This window comes from Phyllopteryx taeniolatus, chromosome 12 (genome assembly GCF_024500385.1).
Source record: "Phyllopteryx taeniolatus isolate TA_2022b chromosome 12, UOR_Ptae_1.2, whole genome shotgun sequence".
In the NCBI taxonomy this organism is placed as follows: domain Eukaryota; kingdom Metazoa; phylum Chordata; class Actinopteri; order Syngnathiformes; family Syngnathidae; genus Phyllopteryx; species Phyllopteryx taeniolatus.
In genome coordinates this window covers 10,424,772-10,449,339 of record NC_084513.1, presented here as the reverse complement: position 1 = coordinate 10,449,339, position 24,568 = coordinate 10,424,772, and the positions used below count along the sequence as shown (strand labels likewise).

General features: G+C 40.8%; 2 protein-coding genes across 5 annotated transcripts in view; one reads left to right on the top strand and one right to left on the bottom strand.

Moving 5' to 3' along the window:
* The window catches only part of cerkl (ceramide kinase-like), a 30,425-nt gene extending 28,207 nt beyond the window's left edge, over nt 1–2,218 (top strand). Inside the window, exon 14 of the mRNA XM_061792087.1 lies at nt 174–2,218. Coding sequence (XP_061648071.1) covers nt 174–252 — 79 coding nt within the window. The 3' untranslated portion in view covers nt 253–2,218. The remainder of the gene's footprint in view (nt 1–173) is intronic.
* itga4 (integrin alpha 4) lies at nt 1,279–24,131 on the bottom strand. Of its 4 annotated transcripts, none has more exons than XM_061792084.1 (29): nt 23,972–24,131; nt 19,759–19,947; nt 19,535–19,650; nt 17,829–17,941; nt 17,354–17,486; nt 16,368–16,435; nt 16,137–16,266; nt 14,873–14,958; nt 14,744–14,806; nt 14,099–14,239; nt 13,909–14,017; nt 12,857–12,951; nt 12,241–12,331; nt 11,924–11,969; nt 11,724–11,848; nt 10,746–10,900; nt 8,213–8,365; nt 7,749–7,825; nt 7,544–7,685; nt 7,268–7,369; nt 6,705–6,781; nt 6,521–6,610; nt 6,254–6,341; nt 5,485–5,592; nt 5,220–5,345; nt 3,498–3,623; nt 2,964–3,062; nt 2,762–2,881; nt 1,279–2,690 (listed from the first exon to the last, which is right to left on the bottom strand). In XM_061792084.1, exons 2-29 carry the CDS (start codon nt 19,932–19,934, stop codon nt 2,583–2,585), a joined length of 3,063 nt encoding a protein of 1,020 aa, XP_061648068.1. In that variant the 5' UTR covers nt 19,935–19,947; nt 23,972–24,131; the 3' UTR covers nt 1,279–2,582. The 4 variants fall into 4 exon arrangements, 3 of the variants coding, with proteins under 3 accessions (XP_061648068.1, XP_061648069.1, XP_061648070.1); XM_061792085.1 differs by lacking the exon at nt 23,972–24,131 and adding an exon at nt 20,495–20,588; XM_061792086.1 differs by lacking the exon at nt 19,759–19,947 and having other exon boundaries at nt 23,972–24,103.
* Between the last annotated feature and the right edge of the window lie 437 nt (nt 24,132–24,568).

Here is a 24,568-nt window from a genome sequence, read left to right as displayed (position 1 = left end):
TGTAAAGTTGGTAAAGAAAATAACAAAACAAAACTGTTCTTTTCTTTACAAATAAGGACATTCTAAGTGACCCCCAACCTTTTGAATTGTATATTTGTTTTCACGGAAAACATGGAATTGTCTGGGTGACCCCAAACTTGTGAATATCTTTCAAGTGGTTGTGTTGTGTTCAGGGTGCACCCGGCACTCATCAGCTTGTACGGTGAGGACGTGGACGAGGCCGAGTCCCAAGCATCCTGCAGCTGCATCTGAGGATGGGCATCTGTCCCTTTAGGAGCTCTGTTTCCAAACACTCCCAAGTACTTCCTGTTGATCCAACGCCAGCTTCTTTTTTTAATTCAAGTTTACATTTCTGCAGCACTTTAGCCAGCAAATTTAATCACCTTTTTCTATTTAATAGGTATTAGTTGATTTTTTTTATTTTTTATTTTATTGAATCCGCTTTGACAAGCAGTTTTAGCTTTAAAAGGGGATTTATGTATTTTCAAAAACTCACTTTTTGTCATATTTGGTAAATCAGTCATTATGACTTAACAGTGGTACATGAAACATTTGAAAAATCTGCCATCTCTGGCCCCATATTGTGCATCTAATTTGATATCCAAAGAACAAGGAAAAATAACCAATCAGAGACTTAAGGTGTGACTCACGAGGTGTCAGTCATTGGTCACGCACTCGCAAGCATACTCATCGGCCTCACGTTGATCTGTTACATTGTTACCCCAGAAAAGACCTGTATGCGTAATGAAATGTTACTGTAAGACTTAAATATTATTGGTTTGAAGTTTTATTTTTTGTGAGGACGCGGTGCTGTGCCCAAGGTGGGTGTGTGCGACAAACAATTAACACCTCGTAAGTCACGCCTTGTCTCTGATTTGTTGTTTTTCCTCAGGTACGGTGGTTTCTTAAAAATCATTCGATTATAATTATCGTGCATACACTGTGTGAACAATTATTACAGAACAGTTTTCTTTTCTATTGAAAACTCAAAACGTGAAAGTAAGTTTAATTATCTATTTCTGAACATGTGTCAGTAAGCCCTTTTCAATTTTACCTAACTGTGTCATCACAGTCGGGCTGATTAACATAAAAAACACCTCCACACCGACGCTCTCGAACAATGAGTTGGCAGCTAGGCTGGACAAGCCAAGTTCACCATGTCAAAAAAATCTGTAATTGTTGGTCCTTGGGATATTTTGACGAACGCATGTCACCGACATGTTATTAAGACACCTGGGAACTCTTAAATTGGGAGGGGGGAAAAAAAGGCATAATCTGTATATTTTAAATAGAAAATACTTTATTAGAAACATGAGCGAGACTCTCCAGTGCACAAGTTGTCATAAACAAAATATTGACTTTTATCAAGAGAATAAAATCTTGACTTTTTTTTTTTTTTTTTTAAATCAAGCTAAAGGTTTCGTGTGAAAAGCGAGTGACAGAAAACGACCTCTATGCAGCTTGTTGTCATACATTTAAATAAAAAGAGAAAACAAACATTGTAGGCAGCAGGTAGTTATGGTGTGGAAAAAAAAAGTGTATCAAAATAAAGCCAAGAAACCAAATGGGGAAAAATGTTGACAGTGTTTTAAACTTATTTACTCTCTAGTGGTCATGTGACAGCAAACTAGGCAAGATGCCAAGAAGGATGTGTTGCAGGAAGTGGGGAAAAACAGAAATGACTAGGAAGTACAACACGTCCCTTTTGAGCTGCGTTGTGCTGCATACGGTTACACACAACGCAGTACAATCACAAGGGAACTGCGAATAACCTTTCAGAGGTAAAAAGAATTTGGGAATTTTAAAAAATGTTCTGCATTAGAGACCATGCTTTGGCATTTACAAAAAAGTAAACCTCGTGAAAATGGGTTGAGAATTGATCAAGTTACGACTTAATTTCAATGTCCATGCATTGCCTTTTATGGGAACGTCGACCTCGCCAACATGGCCGCCACATACACACGTCGGTTATTTGGGCTGCTACAGTGCGTTGGCATATCTAGTCTTCATACCAATCGTGTTGAATGTGAAGAAGGAAGTGTCGGAGGAAGTGATGAACTTGAAGGAGGAAGTGTAGCAGGATTTTTTTTTTTGCCAAGCAGTATTTTTTCCACATCAGACAGGAAATGTTGGGCAACAGACAGGAAGTGATGTACTTAGGGCAGGAAGTGTGGCAGGAAGTTTTTTCACCAAGCAGGGTATTTTTTTTTTTTTTTTTTACACCAGATAGGAAATCTTGTGCAACAGACAGGAAGTGTTGAACACCAAGCAGGAAGTGTAGTAGGAAGCAGTGTGATTGCAGCAGGAAGTGGTGGACTCTATCCAGGAAGTGTCACTCAGCAGGACGTCTCGTACTCCAAACAGGAAGCATCTCTCAGCAGTTGACCTGAAAACCTGAACATCACATGGCTGATGACATCAAAAGCCTTGTGATTGGTCCATATCTCTCCCTTCGTTTCTCAAGAAGTCACATCCTCTCTGGCCGCTGATGTCAGCAATTCCTGTCGCACTGGACCAATTGGCCGTCAGTGTCCTGTCACACTGCGCCCGTCAAATGAATGTCCGCCAAGGATGCCATGTTGTTAGGATGTGCTCTCCCTGTTGTTGCGTTTGGGTACGTAGTCCCAGCTGTCACGCTTGAACTCCTCTTCCTCTTTCTTCTTCTGCAAGTCCCTCTTGAAGAAACCCGCCTGCACCACACAATGAATTAGGGTTATTATGTAATATTTTATAATATTAATATAAAAAAAACAAGGTTTACCTTCCACAAGCACCAGATGAGTGCCGCCAGGATCATCAGACCCAGAACCAAACTGACTACGATGATGAACACTTTGATTGGCGTGGAAGGTTTGTGGGTGAAGTGACCCTCCACCAGGACCTGCGCACACGCACACACACACACACACGTAATGATGTTAGCTATCTTAGTGGTGTTAGTTTAAGCAGAATTGGTTGCCTACCTGTGCGGCGGGTTGTTCCCGGTCCAGGATGGTGTGATGGTCGTTCTTGGGCGATGACATCACCGCCCTGCTCTCCAGCTTCACCACGCCATGGCGACCCTGAAACAAACACCTGGTCTACACGGATGCGCTTGACACACGGTCCACACGAATCATTTAAAACATGGTCTAGTCGCAAGTGTTTGACATTTTGTCTATCCATGTGTTTGATAAATGGTCCATAAACGTGTTCTTTGACACCTGGTCAACACGCATGTTTTTTGACACACGTGCTCTTAAGACACCTGGTCCATACATGGTGCCAGATGGTCCACACCTGTACTGTGACACATTATCAACACGCAAGGTTTTTTTGACACTTGGTCTACCCACTTGTTTTCTGACATCTGATCCACACGTGTGTTTGACACCTGGTCCACATTTTTGTCAACCGCAAACATTTGACTTCCTCTTTGACACTTTCATTGTGTGAACTTCTTCACAGTTCACAAGTATCATTTCACCGCCACAATATCCTTTACAAGCAAAACGTACGGGCGCTTGCAGCAGGACATCAGGGTTTAGTCGGACTTCCAGCTGAATGGTCGCATGTCGACCGGCCTCTACGTTTCCCAGGTGACATAGCAGACGCTCGCATAGCTGGTCACCACGCCCACAGAACTACAAACACACACACACAGTCTTATTAGCCACACTAGTGACTAATGTTGTCGATACTTCGCAACGTAGTTACAGTAGGTGAGATACAGGTGTAAGGCTTTGCTATGATGATTCGGATGGACTCTCATGAAGATTTTGGTATAGGAGAAGATACAGGTAAAATGGTCTAGTGGATTGAGTTTATTGTGAAGATATTGTTAGAATAGAGAATACAGGAGGAAGGTAAAGTATTAAGATATCAGTAAAGACAAAGATATAAGGAGTATTTAATTCATTCAGTGGCGTGGATGTTTCTATTCGTCAACTGGAATTAACCGTTTATTGCAACCAACGAATATATTCTGCAACTACGTTTTTTAACGGGTAGGCATGGAAGAGGGTCTTGCCCAGCTTGTCTGTTAAATTCAGGCTTTTGTTTAACTGTAATGACAAACTGATGCCACTTGATGACAGTGTTGCATCACTGGATTTGAGTTTAAGACAACTTTGGAGTAGAGGCGGTATACAGTATCTCGGCTTGTTACATCGATTATAAGGGAGAGAAATTCCAGCACGTTGGAAGTTGGACAAGTTTAGGCACCTGACACTCCAACAGTGTATGTATTAGTATTGTTTAAACAGAGTCACGGTAGGTTGTAGGAAGTTTGTATTGTGATCGTGAAAAAAGATGTGACTCAGTTCACGGAGTGAATGACGAATGCCATGTAAAAAAGCCTTTGACATTCAACTCACATTCATACGGTGAGTCGCCGTCGCTCACGTCACATTTCTTAGTTTTATAGCTGTAAATAAGCTGTTCTGCTTGACATGTTTCTTTTCACAAAAACCTACTTTTCTCCACTTTTTGGTCAGAAACCTACAGTGGCTGGAAGTGCAAAACAATATAACAAATTGTGTAACACTTTTACATTTCAGAAAACAAATTCACAAAAGCCAAAACACATTTCAGGAAACAAATTAACGAAAACCAAAACACTTTTACACTTCAGAAAACACTTACAAAAGCAGAAACACTTTTACAAACGACAACGCAAATTACAATTGAGACATTTTCTGAACTGTAAAAGTGTTTCGGTTTTTGTTAATTTGTTTTCTGAAATGTCAAAGTGTTTCACAATTTGTTACATTGTTTTGCACTTCCAGCCCACTGCAGAAACCACAGTTTTTGGTGAAAATGACCCATTTTGTACTGTTGATTACAAAAGAATGAAAAAAGGTAGAAACAAGTTCATTTTTTCAGGTGAAAGAAGAAAGTCTACTCTTTCTTTTGGTAGGTTTAGTGCCGATACATTGTCACAGAACACTATTATGTGGGTCTTGAAAGATCAGTCAAAATGCTCTAAAACCGCTGGCAATATGGGGAACTGCTGCGGCGTCAAGTACAGAGATATTTTTATAGCAGAGGGTGCAGGTGGAAAGGTAAAGTATGAAGTTTAGTGGAAGAACACTGGTTGAAAGAAGATATTCTGTTGGTTGAAGAGTGGTGCAAAGGTGAGATTCTGGTGATAAGCTATAGGTGAAGAGGTCAAGTGAGAAGACACAGGTGTATTAGGAGACAAGTGTAGGAGGAGACACAGGTGTACGGGGTGTGTTTACCATGGTGCGTGTGGAGGTGGAGGAGAAGAAGAAGAAGATTTGTTTAATGAAAGAAGCTCGTGGGACATCGCAGTCGTCGATGACGGGAACAGTATTGTTGCTGACGACACAGGCACCTTGTGACGACTGCAACCGAACCACAACAATCAACCACATCATTCCATCTGTGCTAATGCTCATGGGAACTGTGGCTACTTCAAGTATTTAGCTGATGCTAGCTGGCTAACATTGCTACACATGTTAACTTTGGATAGCTTCCACCTACCTGCCAGTCCACCACCTGAAGCAACCTGTGAGGAAACGGAGTCAACAGCTTCGGTAATGTAATTTCCACCACTGTATCCACTGACCTGCTAGGACCTAAATTCAACACCTACACACATACACAACATGAGTGAATGAATAATTGATGGATGAGTGGATGACAAGAAGAATGGAAGAGAATGCGGATGTAGAGATGACAAAATTAACTGACGAATAAATGAAGGGGTGGATAGACATATGAGAGGGCAGGATGGATGACTGGATGAACAGATGAATGAACTGATGGATACATGACAGGATGGATGAACAAGTTGTTGGATAGATTAAAGCAGATGAATGACAGATTGGTTGGTCGTGGGATAAATGGACGGATGAATGACGAATGGGTGAACAGTTGTTGGATGAACACAAATGAATGAGAGGGTAAATGTTACCTCGTAGATGTAGTCAAATAATGATGTTGGATGATAAATGGACTAGTGAATGTTAAAACTTGATTCATCGATGATGAGAGCATAGACAAATGGCTGAATGGTTACTTTGGAGGTGGAGTAAAGATAAGATAATTGGGTAAACGAATGACCTGGTGAGTGGTTTGATGGACAGATAGCAGCCAAGATGAAGAACTAAATGGATGAGAGGATGAATGTCACCTTGTAGTTAAAGGTTTGAGAGTAAGAAGGATGAATTGATGAACAGATTGATTGGTTGTTTGAGGGAGAGATCGAGTGAAGAAAAATGAAAGAATAGATGAGAGGACAAATGATTACCTTGTAGGTGTAGTTGAAGGTTTGCGAGTAGCATTGGACGGGTGTTGTGTCTTCATCTCCAAACATAAAAGAAGTCGGTGTCACAAAACTATTGAAAACAAATGAACACGTGAAGAACATTCAATTCATTAATCAAGTTTTTGTCTCTTTTAATATGTCTTGCATTAATTTTTACAACAAGTACATTATGTGTCCAGTATTGTGTAATAAACTTATTTATATGCTATATGTGAATGTTGATGGATGAATAAATGAATGACTTGTCACCTGTGGATGTTGACGTCGACGCCATACTTGAGAGGAAGTAACAAGGCAACGGCGTTGTCGCGGAGATACTCTGAACTTTCCAGGTTGTCACTGAGGACGCAGTACATGTTCATGTCATATTTAATTATATTATCAATTCAGTATGACATTAAATACAGTACATCAATTTGAAATATTTTTAAACCTGCTCGTGTTGACGTGAATGATGAGGTCACCAGGTGTGGCGTTCTGGTTGACATCCAGCAGGAAGCTAATGTTAACCTGCAAAATCAGTCAAAATACTTGATTTGACTTGAACGTCTTTTTCGGCTCAGTCATCTCTTTTGGATTTCATAATCCATTTGGATTTTCATAATATTTTTGTGAAAATAGGGAAATAAGACAAATTGGTGCCGACTGGACAAAAAAAAGTGCAGACGTATATTTGATGACGTGACGCATTTTACGACGATGACATTCAATGACATGATGCATTTAATGTAATGTATTAAATGGCATGATGCATTGACATTTTAATGTCATGATGCATTTAATGATTTAAGATTAATTTAATGACATGATGTACTAAATGACATCATGCATTTAATGACAATGTGTTAAATGACATGATATACAATGTATTTAATGACACTGTATGATAATGGCATGATGTATTAAATGATAAGCATTTCCATTACTTTTCCATTCCATTAGTGGATGGACAATCAAGCATTTCATGACATGAAGTATTTAATTTTAATAAGTTACCAGGGAGTGAGATGCCAGGATGGGGCTGGAGAAGCTGCAGCTCACTTCAACTGCTGTGCTGTTCACTTCCTGTGTGACACCGCAACTCACAACCTTGTCCTCCTGCGTGCACACACAAACACACACACACACATACCATCATCATATCAAATGTCATTGTGTGATTGGCAGCTGCTTAAGGGGGGGGTGTCTTGTCAGTGTTTGATTGGCAGTTGCCATTGTAGGGGGCATCCCCTGTCCAGGCAGCCAATCATGGGTGTCATTATTGTCACTCACGTTGTTGAGTACTTTGATGTAGTGAACGTTGTGGTGGAAACGAAGCGTCAGGCGTGGCAGGAAGGCATCGTCTCCAGCCACCGACAGTGACGTGTTCAGCATCAAGCTACGACCAGCACCCAGTGCCAAGTACTGACCGTTCCTACACACAAGTTAAGTCTATAAGGGTTTTAGTTACTACGAATATGAAGAGTTTGTTTCTTACTGAGGCAGAATGAGCGTGGCACTGAGTCGCAGGTCCGTAGAACAGTTGGGCAGGAAACACGAGCGAGCGAACAGCGTCTGACACAAAAACATAAACACATCACTAATATATTATGTACTGGCACATGGAGACAACCTGTCCTTTTTTTTTTTTTTTGTGAACCTGTATGTAAATACAGTAGGTTTTGTCTGGGTACCTCCCACATCCCCAAAACATGCATGGTAAGTTAATTGAAGACTAAATTGCCTGTAAGTGTGAATGGTTCTTTATCTATATGTGCCCTGCGATTGGCTGGCGACAAGTTCAGGGTGTACCCTGCCTCTCGCCCAGAGTCAACTGGGTTAAGCTCCAGCACACCCCCGACCTTAGTGAGCATAAGTGGTACGGAAAATGAATACATGGATGGATAGTTAGCAGTTGCCAGTGACTATTGTGACATTCGCATTAGCATTAGCTCCCCCTACCTCGTTGTTGATGGTATTGCGGCTCCCCCCCACCCTCTGCAGGACAGGCCTCAGTGGTGGGAAGAGTTTGCTAGCGTGTTTGTGAGCATTTGTCTCTCGGAGGCTGTAGGAAACTTCAAAACGGACTGGCGTGAAAATGTCCCGAACATCCTTCTGGAACACAACAACAAACAGCTAGCAGGGTTAGCATCGTAAAAAATCAAATACACAGATGCACACTCATATGGTACAACAGACATGCACAAGTTCAAATCAAACGCTCAAAAATACACACACACATATATTCAGACACATGCACACGCACGCATGCACGCACACACAGACACCCACATACATAATGACAACTACACACACATAAATTCACACTTGCGCGCGCACACACACACCCACACGAAAAACATACTCATACACTGACACACACAGTCACAAACCAGTTAGCCACATTAGCATAATGCTAACAATGTTTGGGCGGGGGTGTTATTCCAGCAAGCAGCTTCAACATTCTCTTAATCTAGTCCTGAGTTCTGACTGGCCTTCCCTGAACTCGAAAACTCAGATCGTTGAGGTCCAGGTCCGAATTAGTTCAATCACTCACCTTGAGTGAGAATGTTATGAAGATACTACTACTAATAATAATAATAATAAAAGTACCTTTTTCTATAGGCCTTTCAGGGCACTCAAGGTACATGACTGAGTTTGAAAAGCAGTACTTTTCAGAAATTAATGTGAAAATGCTAGCATATCATTTTAGATTTACAGTGGGTACGGAAAGGATTCAAACCCCTCAAATTTTTCATTCTTTGTTGTACTGCAGCCATTTGCTAAAACCATTTAAGTTCATTTTTTCCCTCATTAATGTACACACAGAACCCCATATTGACAGAAAAATTGCATTTTGGAAATCTTTGCAGATTTATTAAAAAAGAACAACTGAAATATCACACAGCCATAAGCATTCATACCCTTTGCTGTGACAGTCATATATTTAATTCGGGTGCTTTCCATTTCTTCTGATCATCCTTAAAATGGTTCTACACCTTCATTGGAGTCCAGCTGTGTTTGATTATACTGATTGGACTTGATTAGGAAAGCCACACACCTGTCTATATAAGCATAGCTCACAGTGCATGTCGCATGTCAGAGCAGTGGCCTCCATAATCCTTAAATGGACCAGAACCCTTCCTAGAGCTAGGCGTCCGGCCAAACTGAGCAATCGGGGGAGAAGAGCCTTGGTGAGAGAGGTAAAGAGGAACCCAAAGAGCTCGAGTGATGCAGTCGGGAGATGGGAGAAAGTTCTAGAAAGTCAACCATCACTGAAGCCCACCACCAGTCGGGGCTTTATGGCAGAGTGGCCCGACGGAAGCCTCTCCTCAGTGCAAGACACATGAAAGACTGCATGGAGTTTGCTAAAAAAGGACTGAAGGACTCCAAGATGGTGAGAAATAAGATTCTCTGGTCTGATGAGACCAAGATGGAACTTTTTGGCCTTAATTCTAAGCGGTATGTGTGGAGAAAACCAGGCACTGCTCTTCACCTGTCCAATAGAGTCACAACAGTGAAGCATGGTGATGGCGGCATCATGCTGTGGGTGTGTTTTTCAGCTGCAGGGACAGGACGACTGGTTGCAATCAAAGGAAGGATGAATGCGGCCAAGTACAGGGATTTCCTGGATGAAAACCTTCTCCAGAGTGCTCAGGACCTCAGACTGGGCTGAAGGTTCACTTTCCAACAACTTCCAACAAGACATTGCCCCTTAGCACACAGCTAAAATAACAGAGTGGCTTCAGAACAACTCTGTGACCGAGAACTTTAATGGCCCATCCAGAGCCCTGACTTAAACCCAACTGAGTATCTCTGGAGAGACCTGAAAATGGCTGTCCACCAACATTCACCATTCATCCTGACAGATCTGCAAGGAGGAATGGCAGAGGATCCCTAAATCCAGGTGTGAAAAACATGTTGCATCATTTCCAAAAAGACTCACGGGTGTATTAGCTTAAAAGGGTGCTTCTATTAAATACTGAGCAAAGGGTCTGAATACTTACGGCTATGTGATATTTCAGTTTTTCTTTTTTAATAAATTTGCAAAAATGTCTACAATTTTGGGTATTTTTCTGTCAATATGGGGTGCTGTATGTACATCAATGAGGGAAAAAAATGAACTTAAATGATTTTAGCAAATTGCTGCAATATAACAAAGAGTGAAAAATTTAAAGGGGTCTGAATACTTTCCGTACCCACTGTAGTTGTGCTTCAATATCAAAGCGAACATGGAGAAACAGAGAAGCTCATTTGCTTCAGGTGAGAGGAAACCGGTAGAAAGTTAGAATTTAGCATACCCAATCTGCTGTTTGTGCAGGTTCGGTTAACGGCATCTGTTACTGCGGTATTTCCTCATACCCGACTTTGATACAGACTGATCAGGCTTTCCCTCGTCTCAGAATCAACTTCCTCCAAGCTTTCACATAACCTGCTTGCTGAAATACCCCCCTGGTCAGCTAGGTCAGCGTGAGGTTAACATAGTGTCCTTTACCTTCTGGTGCGCGACGTGATTAGTGCAGCTTAGACGGTCGAGCCGCACCTTCACCCGAGCCCTCGTGCTATTGGACGAGCCGTTGCCGTGGAAATAGAAACGGTGCGGGAAGGACGGCTGGTGGAGGAGGTCGGATGTCAGGTTGTATTGAAGATCTGATGGCAAAATTGTTATTTTAGCATCAGTGGAGGGAAACAAAACAGAGATGATAAAGCTGCTACTTGTAAACTAGAGGGAATCATGGACTCGCTCAGGCTACTCATGTTAAGCTAATTTAGCTAGCTTGTGCTAAGCTAACTGCTAGCTCACCTAACTGTTTAATGGTAGCACTAGTTAGTTAATGTGCTTAGCATGAATCAAGGGAGCAAAGGGGAGGCCTGGTGAGCCTATTTATGCTAACCTAACCAAGCTATCTTATGCCAACTGTTTTGTTTTATCTAGTTGCATCATCAAGTGTTTACTATAAAAATGTAATCAGACCACACACACTCCTTTACCGTAACTGCGGATGGATATCTGAACTGCGATGCGGGTTGTTATAAGGCCAGTGATCAGGTCAATGCTTACACCAGTGGAAAGATAAGTGAGAAGACTCCGACTTGGTGTGCTCGGCAGCAAATTTTGCTTCAAAAGTCACCTCGATGGAACTTTTGTAAAAACAAAGGTATATTTGGATATGGTGCAATGCTGAACTCTGTTTTCATCAAGTTCAAAATACCATCTCAAAGCAAAATGTGGTACTGTGTATAGTATATTTGGCACTTGTAATTAATCGTGATTAATGAAAATTCAAATGTGTGACTAATCTGATTAGAGAAATTAATCAACTGACAGCTCTAGTTATAACTCGCTTGTTGTCACCTAGTTTAGCATAAATGAAGGGAGCAAAGCAAAGTTAAAGAGAGATAACTAAGCTTGCATAAGATGTAGCCTCCTTATGCTAAGATAAGTGAGTTAGCCTATGCTAAGACAATGTACCTATGACTCCTTTATACTGTCTGGAGGTGACTCTGAAGCAGACGTTGACATTGATGCTCGCCGCATGCTGCTGGATGTTCTCAGGCAGGGTGAGTGAGGCCGCCACCTGCAGGACAGGACGAGACCTGCACCCAAAACAAAACCACTTCCTGTTTCCTGTGTACCAAATACTAACTTCCTATCTGACAGTTTTTGGTTACCTGAGAACGACCGCAGCATCCGAGAGGAACGCACCCACGGCAACGTCTGCAAAACATACACAACAAAGTCAACAAATTCACTCAAAGAAGGATCAATTAACAACACACACAAACTGATTGTACTTTTGCATCCCAAAAACCTGTTGTTGACGGGGTGGGGGGTTGCTGTTAGAAATTTTATATTCCTGAAAAGGGGTATTGACACTTTGTCCCCCCCGGTACCGCCCCACCTGTATAAGCGTGCACGCAGAAGGACAGACACACATACAAAAACACACCTGACCGCGCAACAACCATTACAACAAAATGTCAGTTACCTTGGTAACCATTGTCATCAACATCCACGCCCGAGCTCAGCGACTGGCCGAACATCCAGAGGTCACGACCAAGCACTGCCCCGCTCATCCTCTGCGAACACAATGTCATCATTAGCATTGCCACATGAACAATGCTAAACTAACAACCTAAGTTAAGTCTGACTGTGACTGTGTGGTGGATGGCCTCCTGCATAGCTTTAGCCACAGTCGTGCTCGTTTTTGGACTGTTCTGTTCTGTAATTGGCCAATGTGGGTTCAGGAGGTGTGGCTTAGTGGATGGACAATCAAGCAGTCTGTGTGTTTCTGTGAGTGTTTGTATTCATGCTTGTGTGTATGTGTGTTTATATCTTTGCGCATAAGTGTGTGTGCATATCTGAGTGTTTGTTTTTTTGTGTGTGTGCATGCATTTGCAGGTCTGTCCATGTGTCTGCACATGTGTTTGTGTTTTTCGTGTATGTCCAAGTGATTGTGTTTGTATAGGTTTTATGCATAAGTGTGTGTATATCTGAGTGTTTGTTTTTTGTGTGCGTACATGCATTTGCAGGTCTTTGCACGTGTATGTGCGCATGCGTTTGTGTTTTTCGTGTATGTCCTTGTGATTGTGTTTGTATAGTACCTGTGATGGTATTTGAGTGATGCCATGTTTCCTGCCGTTGTAGATGTAAACGGCCCCTTTTAGATCGTCCTCCTGAGGGGCACCCACTGCCACCTCTACACACACACACACACACAAAGGGTTGTGTTTGTATTTATGTTTCCTGGTTATCAGGAAGTAGCACTTGGCTTAGCATTAGAGGGATTACTACCTCACTAAACCACAAACTTTGTCAAGCACTGATCATTTTTAGTGGCAGTTACGATCGGCATATCGTGTAGAGCACAGGTATCAAACTAGTGGCCAGATCCGGCCCGCCACGTCATTTTATGTGGCCCACGAGAGTGTGCATCGACTTTGTGTTTCTTGCTAAAATACCAAAATTGCAAATTGGCTTCACTTTTAAAAATATTGAGATATTCCAACCATTTTTTGTTACCAATCCCCCTTTTAAAATAAAATTGATTCATACTGTAGTTGAACAGTTTTTACTGGCTTCTGATTTCAAAAGTAATTATCCATTAATTTGTGTATATGTAATAATATGAGGCAATGATATGGGTTTGCAGCCATAATAGCCCTCCGAGTGGAACCATAACTGCAATGTGGCCCGTGACAAAAATTATGTTTGACACCCCTGGTGTAGAGTATCACTTACTTGCTAGTAAATGTTAGCCCTTGCTCCTAACTACTAGCTATTTTAAAATTTTTAATTTGACCACTTACTGATCAGTTCTTAATGTTAGCTCTAGTTAGTAATTAATGATGATAGCACTAACTTGTAACGGTTAACGTTAGCACTAGCTGGTGAGTGCTTTCTTTGCTTTAGCTAGTAAGATTCAATGTTAGCAATAGCAAGTAAATGTAAAATGTTAATTTGATGTTACAAGCTACTACTATAATTTGTTAAAAATTATAGTAGTAGCTTGTAACATTAAATGTTAGCCCTAGCAAATAGCAGTAGCTCATCAGTGGGTAGTACAGTAGCACTTAGCATTCCTTTAGCCATCAAAAGGCTGTAGTGTAGTAGTCCTTTGACTTTGGGTTAGCATAGCTTTAGCAGGGCTGGTTACCAGGGTAACCGTCATCATCCAGGTCTCCCAAGTCTGTGATGGTCTCCCCAAAGCGAGCGGCGTGGGCATTGCTCCCGCTCAGCTGAAAATCCGCCTCAACTAGCTTAGCCTGAGACAGTCAGTTAGCATGATGTCAACAGTATGATCCCATGATGCATTTATTCTCAAAGTGGCTTCTTTGCCAGCTCACCTGTCCCTGATTGAGGTAGACGTGGACACGCCCCTCCTCCCTGCTTGCACCTGTTGACATTGGAGCACCCACCAAGAGATCTGATAAGCCGTCGCCGTTCAGGTCCACTGTGCGGATGCTAGCGCCAAAGTATGAGCCCAGCTACACACGCACACACACACACACACACACAATTATCATAAATATCCATTGATATTTTGTAGTCCCAGTACTATTTGTTAGCATTAGCTGGAGCACTAGCATCAGTTGGTAGGAATCATGAGCCGTAAGAATCGTAATTTTAGTTAGCAGTAGCTAGTAGTTAGTGTGATCAATAGTAGCATCAATTGCTAATAGTATCTATTAGTGTTTGTGCTGTTTGGTTAGCAACAGTAGTAGAGCTAGACTTTGTTTGTCATGCTACTTTAGTAACAATAGTACTATTAGTTAGCATAATTAATTAGCATAATAGCTGGGATAGGCTCCAGCATGCCCGCGACCCTAGTGAGGATAAGCGGTACAGAAAATGAATGGATGGATGCATGGATGTTAAAAGCACACTTTTAGTTAGCAGCAGCCACAGTATAGCATGAGCAGTAGGTTACCTGTGATGTTGCTTTTGTAGCGTTAGTTAGCATTAGCTGTAAAAATGGTGTTTATGATCACCTCTGTTCCTGACACGTGCGCTAGCACACGTAGCATGTTGCCATCCACCGAGAAGATAAACACCTGGGAGTAAAAATATTATTATTAATAAAATCATTGTTTCAATTTTTAGGGTACTAATTGTATTACTTTTCCCCTCTGGTTGTACTGCGGGGCGCCTCCCACCACCTCCATGCTAGTAGCATCCAGGAAATGACCTGCATCCACTGAGTAGCCTGAGACATACAAAATTATCATTTATAGTCATAGGCATAATAAAACTAACAACTAATTAATACCATCCTTTAGCCAGTTACTTGCATGCTTAAGACACAAGTATTCTTAAGCTAATTACTAGCATACTGAGGCTAACAAGAATATATAAGCTAATTACTAGCATTCTTAAGCCTCTGGATTTTTTTCGGCAAATTACTAGCATTCTTAAAATAATTAGTAGCATTCTTAAAATAATTAGTGTTCTTAAGCTAATTACTACATCCTCAAGCTAATTACGACCATGCTTAAGCTAATCCCTAGCATCCTGAAGCAAGTCACTAGCAATGTTATGATAATATCTGGAATCTTTAAGCAAATTACTGGCCAAGTCAAGCTTATTTGTATAGCCCTTAATGACATCCCTAAAATAATTACAAGCATTCTTGAGCTAATTATTTAGCATTCTTGAGCTAATAATCACATCCTTAGACTAATTACTAACCTGCTTAAGATAATTACTAGCATTAAGCTAATTACTTTAATCCCTTAGATAATTATTAGCTTTCTGAGGCTAAAAATAAGCATCCTGAGGCTAGAAATAAGCATCTTTAAGCTAATTACTAGCATGATTAAGGAAATTACGAGCATCCTTAAACTAATTACTAGAATCGTGAAGCTAAAAACGAGTATCCTGCTGCTAATTACTAGCATCACGAGACTAGACATTAGCGTTGAGATCATTTGGTGGTGTGTTATCTTAGAAATTATACATTTTGTTAGCATTAGCGTCTGCGGTATATTGAACACTGTATCGTAGTTAAGTCTCTTCAGATTAAAAGCTTCAGAGTGGAGGGTTTAGCACCCTTCCCCCCTCAAGTGTTAACAGAAGCACTAATGTTTAACTTCATGTCAACACTGGAGATGTCCTTGAGTGTGTCTGTTAGCATCTGTTAGCGCACCACTAAAGCACGAACTGTGAACTTTGAAAACTCATGTGACATGTCAGGGCCAGTTAGCGGTGCCTAAGATTAGTGAAAATGCTAGAGGCCTGTTCCATCCCCTAATAGCGCTAAGGGGATGGAACAAAGATCCTTTTGATCTGAGTGACCGTCATTGGGGGAAAAACTGGTATGCGTGTTAATGTTGATGTAGTAGTTGTTGTTGTAGTAACGTCCTAACACGCGCTGAAGTGGCTCACCCAGGTAGCTTCCAAAGCCTACCGACCCGTCATCGTCCAGGTAGACGGACATCACACTGCTGGATGTGTTGAAGACCAGGATGGAACCGGTCCAGTACGACGTCCCCGGAGCGCCCATGATGATCAGGTCCTGGCCACGACATCAGAAGAGAACATCGGTACAGCATGAGTAGTTGAGATGTTGTCCAGATGTGTAAAGCGTTGTCCAAACATGTTGGAATGTTGTCTCACCTGAGTGAGTTGGTTTGACATTCCAGCCTGACAGGAGCCGTACTCGTCACCAAACTTCCACTGGTGGTCTGGAACACAACAGGGACATTCACATGACGAACCCTTTCACGCGGACATCCTTTACCAAAGAGAGCCTTTGACGCAAACATATAGTACAATGAAAAATCGTTTTTCGTGATGAACCTGTTCCAAAAAAACAAAGTGTACGAAATTCAAAGCAATATTTCTCTTAGGGAATAATGTAAATCCAATTAATCAGTTCCAGACGTAAAATTATTAACAAAATATATCATTCATAGAAAATAACTATAGCTTTACATTAAAAACAGAGTGAAAAAAAATAAATACAAGGCACTAATGACGTGGATAAATTAATATTTAACATAACTTCTACCTTTATTGATGCCGTATACAGCGATGAGGGGACAGAGGGAAGCCATTTTCAGTCTTTCTTTCTTTGTTTTTTCACCTTCTTTATCAAACGGCCGACACTGAGCTTTCTGTCGTATTGTGTACAAAAGGCTTTTATTAACAACTCAATAACAAGCCTCCCAATCTGCTCAGCAACATCGGCATAATTTCATGTCAAAAGTCAGGCCTTCAAACTAAAAGCACGCCAGTATAATAACAAAAAGTGTGGTGAAACTGTTATTATACTGCATACTTTTATTTTGAAGGTCTGACTTTGGACAGCAGATGTTGCCCTAACATGTCAATATGCCTTGTCATTTGACGAACCCTTTTCGTGCAGTTTATGAAATGCTTCGGATGACCACGGATTAATTCCAGGAAACGATTGGCCGAGTTTTTTTTTTTTTTTTTTTTCGAAAACCGAGCGGATTTACAAAAACCGTGACAAAATTTAAAAACAAAAAATTGGATGAAAACAGAATCATATGAAACTAGGGCATACGAAAAACGACGTTCCACTGTATTTTCACACAGACTTCCTTTCACACTGTGTGTGTGTGTGCGCGCGCGCATACCTTTGTAGCAGGGTATGATGGCCTGTGCATGTGTGAGGTTGTTGTCATAGCGATAACAAACTCCGTGGGGCAGTTTGTTGTTCTGACCATCGTTCCTGGAGTAAAACACGTTCTTCCAGCGGTGTGCACATGCCTACACACAAACAACAACACACACAAATTACAACGCACACACACAAAACCAAACACACTCTCGACACCCACTCATGTCGTGTGTTCGTATTTTTTTTAATCTTTTCTGCTGCGTGACATTGCAAAATCAACAGGATTCTAAATTATATATGAAGTCTACATGCATATACAGTATATATATATATATTTTGTTTGTCTATATGTGCCCTGCGATTAGCTGGCGACCAGTTCAGGGTGTACCTCGCCTCTCATTATCCAATTATAAGCACTAAACATTTGCAACGCACACACAAAACATGCTGTTTTAATTTTTAAAAAATCAATAGATGTCTTGTGTACCAACCAGGATGTGTCCTCCTGCTCCTTTGTGGTGGTTCCCGGGTTGTCGGGACAGACTGACACCCAACCACTGGTGATCGCTCTCAGCCTTGCACGTCTTCCCACAATGTGACACGTCTACACACACACACACAGACAAAAGGCTGTTTTGTGCATGCTATGCCTCTAAATGGCGATGATGGGGGCTAACATGAAGTTAAAAAGTTTCACTTCATATTTTTTTAATTAAAATTAGTCAATTCAAATAAGATAAAAAATAAAGAACATACACAAAACCACAACCACACTCTAAACCAGACACATTAATTCAACCACAACACAAAAAAAAATAACAGACAAAACCACACACTAAGCACACACCCAACAACACACACACAAAACCACACACAACAAATGCAAAACTAACCATATGTGCACAAAACCTTACACACAAGCTTGTCTTGTGCACGCCAGACCTACATACAGATGGCGGTGAAGGCCAAATTGAAATTTTTAGTTTGTAGTTGTTCAAATTGTAATTTTAAATCAGATTTAAAAAATAATGAATAAACTTACTTGAAAAAATACAACAAAACCACAGACTCATACCCAAGGCTGTCATGTGCATGTTAACTCTAGAGTTAAAGTTTTTTTTTTTTCTTTTAAATACATAAATATATTAAATGAATAAACATACACGAAAACACACGTGCACACAAAACCACATGATTTCATACATACGGGCTGTTATGTGCATGCCAAGCCTCAAGGTGGTGATGATGGCAGAGCTTATGTAATGTTAAGATTTTTAGTAAATAGTTGTTCAAATTGAAATTAATAAACACAAAATACAATAAAAATAAACAAATTAAGTAAATTAATAAACATACATGAAATAACACACACACACACATACACACACAAAACCACTCACTATCATACACAAGGCTGTCACGTGCATGCCAGGCTTCTAGATGGCAGAGTTTGAATATTTAGTTAACGGTTGTTAAAGGGGACATACTTTGCCAAACCAACTTTTTCTCGTATTTGGGATATAATATTCCCTCTCCGTTGCCTCAGTAAACCTGTGAAATATGAATTAAAATCTTACACACATTCCTGTGCTCCAGACGTTTTTCTGCCGAGGCCTGAAATCCGGTCATTCGAATTTCTCGACCTTATCTACGTCACTAGCATAGATCTCCACCTACCTCTCCGCTGTCAACGTAACAACCATGTGTGCACACACAAGTGGGCCTTCTACATGGAGGCAACATAATATGGACAAAGCGGATACAAAACTGGGTCAAACAGAAGTAGCTGTCAGAGGGGCCTTTTCTGGACACTCATATGACAAAACCAAGGTATTTTTTATTTAAACGAAATTGACACTTTTTTAAGTCCATGTTAGAGAATCACTCTATCAAGGTCTAAATAGCCCAAATACAGGACCTTAAAAATGTAAATTAATTAATACAAATAAATACTAAATAAATGAATTAAATGAATAAACATACACGAAACCACACACACACAAACTTACCTATCGAGGCTTCTAGATGGCATTGATGCAGGAGCTAATGTAAAGTTTAATTTTAGTTAATAGTTTTAAAATGTAGAATCAATTAAAATAAATAAAACTAAGTTCAAATAATTAGCATAAATACAAATATAAATAATAAAATAAATGGTGTAGGTTCATGTTTTTACAATCCTTCTTTCAAAAATTACCTGCAGGCATCAGCTGACAGTTTCGCTCATCTGTTGTAATGGCGCAACGGTAAATGCCGCCTGGCGACAACGAAGAAACAGAAGAAGAGTTGTCCACTGGCGCTCCCACCACCAACCTAACACACACAAACACATGCACACGCACAGAAAACACACACAGAGTGAGTGTATGAGGCTCATCAGCACATGTGTTAGCATGCTAATTAGCCACTAAAGACGCCCACCAGCTGTGCACCCCGTGCCGGTGTAGCAGCACCGAGTAGCCGAACATGGACGTGGGAACGCCGGCGAAATGCACCGCGTGATCAACATCCAATGTGTACCCAGAGACCAGGACCAGGGTCAGAACCCCAACCAGGAGTGGTACTAGTGCCGGCTTGATGGCTGAGAGACACGTCATCTCAGTGGAACAACTACAGGATGCAAGACACAACAGCCCTATTGATTTTGAATGATGTCATTTTGGGACACGCAGAGACTTCCTGATTATTATTCAAAAAATTCAAGTTAGAAAACTGACCATGTTGATACAAAATAAGTTACATTAGTGGCACAAAGTGGACATGAAATAGTAAAAAGGACAAAAGATAAAATGCCCATTTTTTAGTCAGTTTAGTAGTCAAAAAAAGTCCCGAACTGGTCGCTCGCATATCTTCACGACTGAAATACTCTATAAAACTTACGTAAATACATTTACATCTACTTAAAGACTGACCAAAGTATTAGAAGCACTCCAAAATCGACCGAAATACTAAAATTACCTAAATACGAACAATGAACTCCCTAAAGTTACCTAAATATTGAATCTATGGAAATACTCCATACTGCATACGCAGTATATCTATTGAAGTACTCCATGTTATCCAAATGCTCTTATACCTCCTTAAATACCGTATTTTCACGACCGTAAGGCGCACTTAAAAGTCATAAATTTTCTCCAAAATGGACGGGGCGCCTTACAATGCGGCACGCCTTATGTGTGCACCGAGTTCCAACAGCTATAAATGTTGTTGTGTGATGGATGAGCGCTCCGCTTGACTGACTGGGAGCATTTCCTGCCGACACGCTGCTTATATTGAGGAAATGCGGACGTGACTGAGTACGGCATGCGGACGTAAAGGGGGAAGGGAGCGCGTGACAGAGGACGCTAAAGACACGCCCCCAGTAGGTATATAGTTCCGGTATGTGCATCGGTTTGGCTAAGGACCCCCAAAAATGACTGCAGTCAAGCCAGCCTCCACTCGTAAAGTAGCAATCAAGCCAGCCGCCCCTAATTTTGTTTATACTAGGCATTACGGTAATAAGTCGCCAACTCGCGGCGAAAGCCACCTTCAAAATAAAAGCCTCCCAATAATACGGACGTAGCTCATAGATTTTTTTTAAACAGATTTTTTCAGTCAGGGGTAATGACAGAAAAATATGCAGTTTTCAGAGACTTTTATTTTGAAATACAATATCAGATCTTCATCAAACCTCTTTTAGTGGAGTCCTTGGTGGTCTGTCACACTGATCTGGACTTGTCTTGCGATACCAATGGGATTATGTTGGGGGGGCTTTGGCTCAGTAGGTAGAACAGGTTCGAATCCCTGCTATGACTGTCCGCATGTCGAAGTGTGCTTGTGCAAGACACTGAACCCTAATTTGCTCCCAGTGGGGCTGGCAGCGCCTCACATGGCGCCGGTCGCCCATTTGTTTATGAATGTGTGTGTGAATGTGAGGATTTGTAAAGCGCTTTGGGCACTGTGATGATGTAGATAAAGCGCTATATAAGTGCAGTCGATTTACCATTTATTTTTCCTAAGATATCAAATAAACTACATTTTTTAATATATCTCAAGATTCAAATTAACTTTGCTGGTTGCATTCCTTAACCGAAGAGCACTGACGTCCGTATTATTGGGAAGCTTTAATTTTGAAGGTGGGTTTCGCCGTGAGTTGGCGACCTATTACCGTAATGCCTAGTATAAACAAAATTAGGGGCGGCTGGCTTGACTACGACTTTACGAGTGGAGGCTGGCTTGACCGCAGTCGAAGACGGCACCTACGAAGAGACACGCTTACGAAGCACAGTTTAAACTGCAAGCTATCAGTTACGCGAAGGAACATGGGAACATGGGAGAGAATTCAAGATCAACAAATCCGTGGTTCGCAAGTGGAGGAAGCAGGAAAACGAGCTTCGCTAAGTCAAGAAGACGAAGCTGACTTTCCGCAGAAACAAGGCGAGGTGGCCCGAGTTGGAAAACCAACTCGAGCAATGGATTAATGAGCAAAGAACAGCCGGGAGAAGCGTCTCTACAGTCACCATTCGACTGAGTGCAATAACTCAGAGCTTGACGAAGGAACTCCAACCGCTGGACATCGGTGTTAACAGGGCGTTCAAAGTGAAGTTGCGAGCGACATGGGAGCCATGGATGACAGATGGCGAACACAGCTTTACTAAGACTAGGAAGCAGCGCTGGGCGAGTTACGCCACAATTTGTGAATGGATTGTGGATGCTTGGGCTAACATGTCAGCTTGCACTTGTTGTTCGAGCGTTCGTAAAAGCTGGCATCATTTCTGAGGAGCCGCACGGCAACGAGACTGACTCAGACAATGACGAGAGGGAACCTGGCGTGTTTGATGGAGAACTTGCCCAGCTGTTCATTTCGGATACAGAACATGAGGACTTTGATGGATTTGTGGATGAGGATTGATCAAAAAATAACGTGAGTACATTGTTAAATACTTCAATAGTGTACAACCGAGCTCAGTTTTGCTCCCGCTACCTTTTTAAAAACATTGTTTTAGCGTGCATGCCTGCTACCGTATGTTTTAAGCTAGCGTATGTTCTACCATGCCTGCGCCCAATAATACGGTGCGCCTTATGTATGTGTTAAATACAGAAATAGACCCCGTGATTGAGCCTACGCCTTTTAATACGGTGCGCCTTATGGCCGTGAAAATACGGTACTATAAAAAGTTACATAAATACTATACAGCTATTGAAATACTCCATGCTATTTGAATAAAGTTACATTAATAGTCCTAAATTTATTGGAGTACTCAATATTACTTATACATAAACATTATGTACATCTATTGAGTACTTCCTAAAGAAGCAGAAATACTCTTATGCCACCTGAAATACTGTATAAAGTGACATGGTTTCTCCTGAATCGATTGAAATACGCCATACTACTTGCAATAATACTCAGTATATCTATTAAAGTACTCTGTAAGGTTACCTAAATACTCAAACCTCCTGAAATAGTATTGAAAGTTAAATAATGCCATATAATTTGCATTAATAGTACATTGATTTAAGTACTCCCTAAAGTTACCTAATTATTCCTAGACCTCCTGAAATACTATTCAAAGTTACATAAAAACTCATTAATGTATTGAAATACTCCACACTATCTGCAGAAATACTACACACTCAACAAAAATTGCATAACCTAGTAAGGATAAGCGGTACAGAAAATGGATGGATGTTTTGTTAAAAAAAAAAAAAAAAACTTTTGGATGATATCATTTCGAAGCATGCGCTGGCTGGCTTCCAAGTTGTTATTAAAGTGATCAAAGTTATGGAAGCTGAACATTTACTTAAAAGTAGTGACAGAAATCTAGACCGATAAATTATTTTGTTTAGCCTTGTTGTGAGTCAGAATAAAATGTGTCACATGTTACCAAAAAAATCCCATTTAGTGGCTCATGTGCCTTCAGAATGTGATAAAAATACATTTTTGTTCCATTTTTCCCCCAAACAAATTTTTTTTTTTACATGTACATAAAATGGTCAAACAAAGACAGATAAACTAGTTTTAATAGATCAGTTGTGAGTTAATGTGAAAAGAATTCCCTCTCCTTGTGAGCCATTGGAAAGTGGTGAAAAAAAAACCATTAGTAAAAATTTGATCATCTCAGTGGACCAATTGCAGTATATACATTAAGCAGCAACCGTAACACTGAAAAAAAAAAAGTTATTTAAAATTGATTACATTCCAACAACAACAACAAATACTGATCATGTACATTGGTTGCACATGACTAAAATGTGTAAAATTAACATGTATTATTTGATATTTCTTGAGGAAATTAGTGGAAATTACATCAGTTTACCACATTTTAATTATGTGCAACCGATGTTCATGATCAGTACTTTTTTCAGTGTTGACGTCATACACCTGTCACACGTGTCGGAAAGATGGTCTGAAGTGAATATTAATGACACAAATAATACATTAAATGGTCCAATCTAGTCAGATAAACTTGGGGGTTTTTTCAAGTTAGTTTTTAGTCATTCAGAATAAAAACGTGTCACATGTTACACAAAAAAAGTCCCCTCCGGTGGCTCACTAGTGACCAAAAATAGAACTTTTTGTTGGGAGAATATGAAACACTTTAGTCCAATTTGTGATCATCATAACTTTGCATGCGCGTGCGTGTTACGTTACCGCTCAGTTTTCGTGACGTTCCGGTTCCCTTTGGTTCCTCTCCTGTGGTTTCTCCTCGCCAACAAAGTTCTGCTGGTCTTGACGCCGTCAGTTACTGAGTGTGTGCGTTAGTTTGTGTGTGTGTGTGGAAGTGAAATGCGCGGGGAGGCTCCCTCCCTTCATCTGCGCGTGCCCGTGGCTAACGGTGTTTCCTCTCCTCCCTTCGAGGCGCGTGACTGCGCGCGCGCACGTTTGGGGTGTTTCCTCTTCATTTCTTCACACGACCATATCAATGTCATTTGATTACGTGCCAGGATCTTTACCCACTACTACTTCAAAGTACTTACAACACTCATGCAAACATGCAAATACTATAATACACATCATTATGGCTTACATCTATGCTCACATACTCCAGAGAGTTTACCGAAACACTCCTAAATACTCTCAAAAGTTAAATGAACGCTTCTACATCTGCTGCCGTAAACCGTGAAACCGATGTAAATATTCCTCCCTCCCATCTACCTTAAGTTACCTAACTGAAATACTCCATAAAACTTCAATAGGTATTCCTAAATCTACTATAAAAATATCTAGCTACATACTCAGTAAATCAGA

What these genes read in the sequence shown, in the direction of transcription:
- itga4 (XM_061792084.1), bottom strand. Translation starts at nt 19,934, where the DNA reads ATGACGTGTCTCTCAGCCATCAAGCCGGCACTAGTACCACTCCTGGTT. An exon ending in GAGCAGGAGGACACATCCTG is followed by an intron (nt 17,487 to 17,828) that starts GTTGGTACACAA and finishes GTTTGTGTGTAG; the next exon opens with GCATGTGCACACCGCTGGAA. An exon ending in TGTCAAACCAACTCACTCAG is followed by an intron (nt 16,267 to 16,367) that starts GTGAGACAACAT and finishes TGTCGTGGCCAG; the next exon opens with GACCTGATCATCATGGGCGC.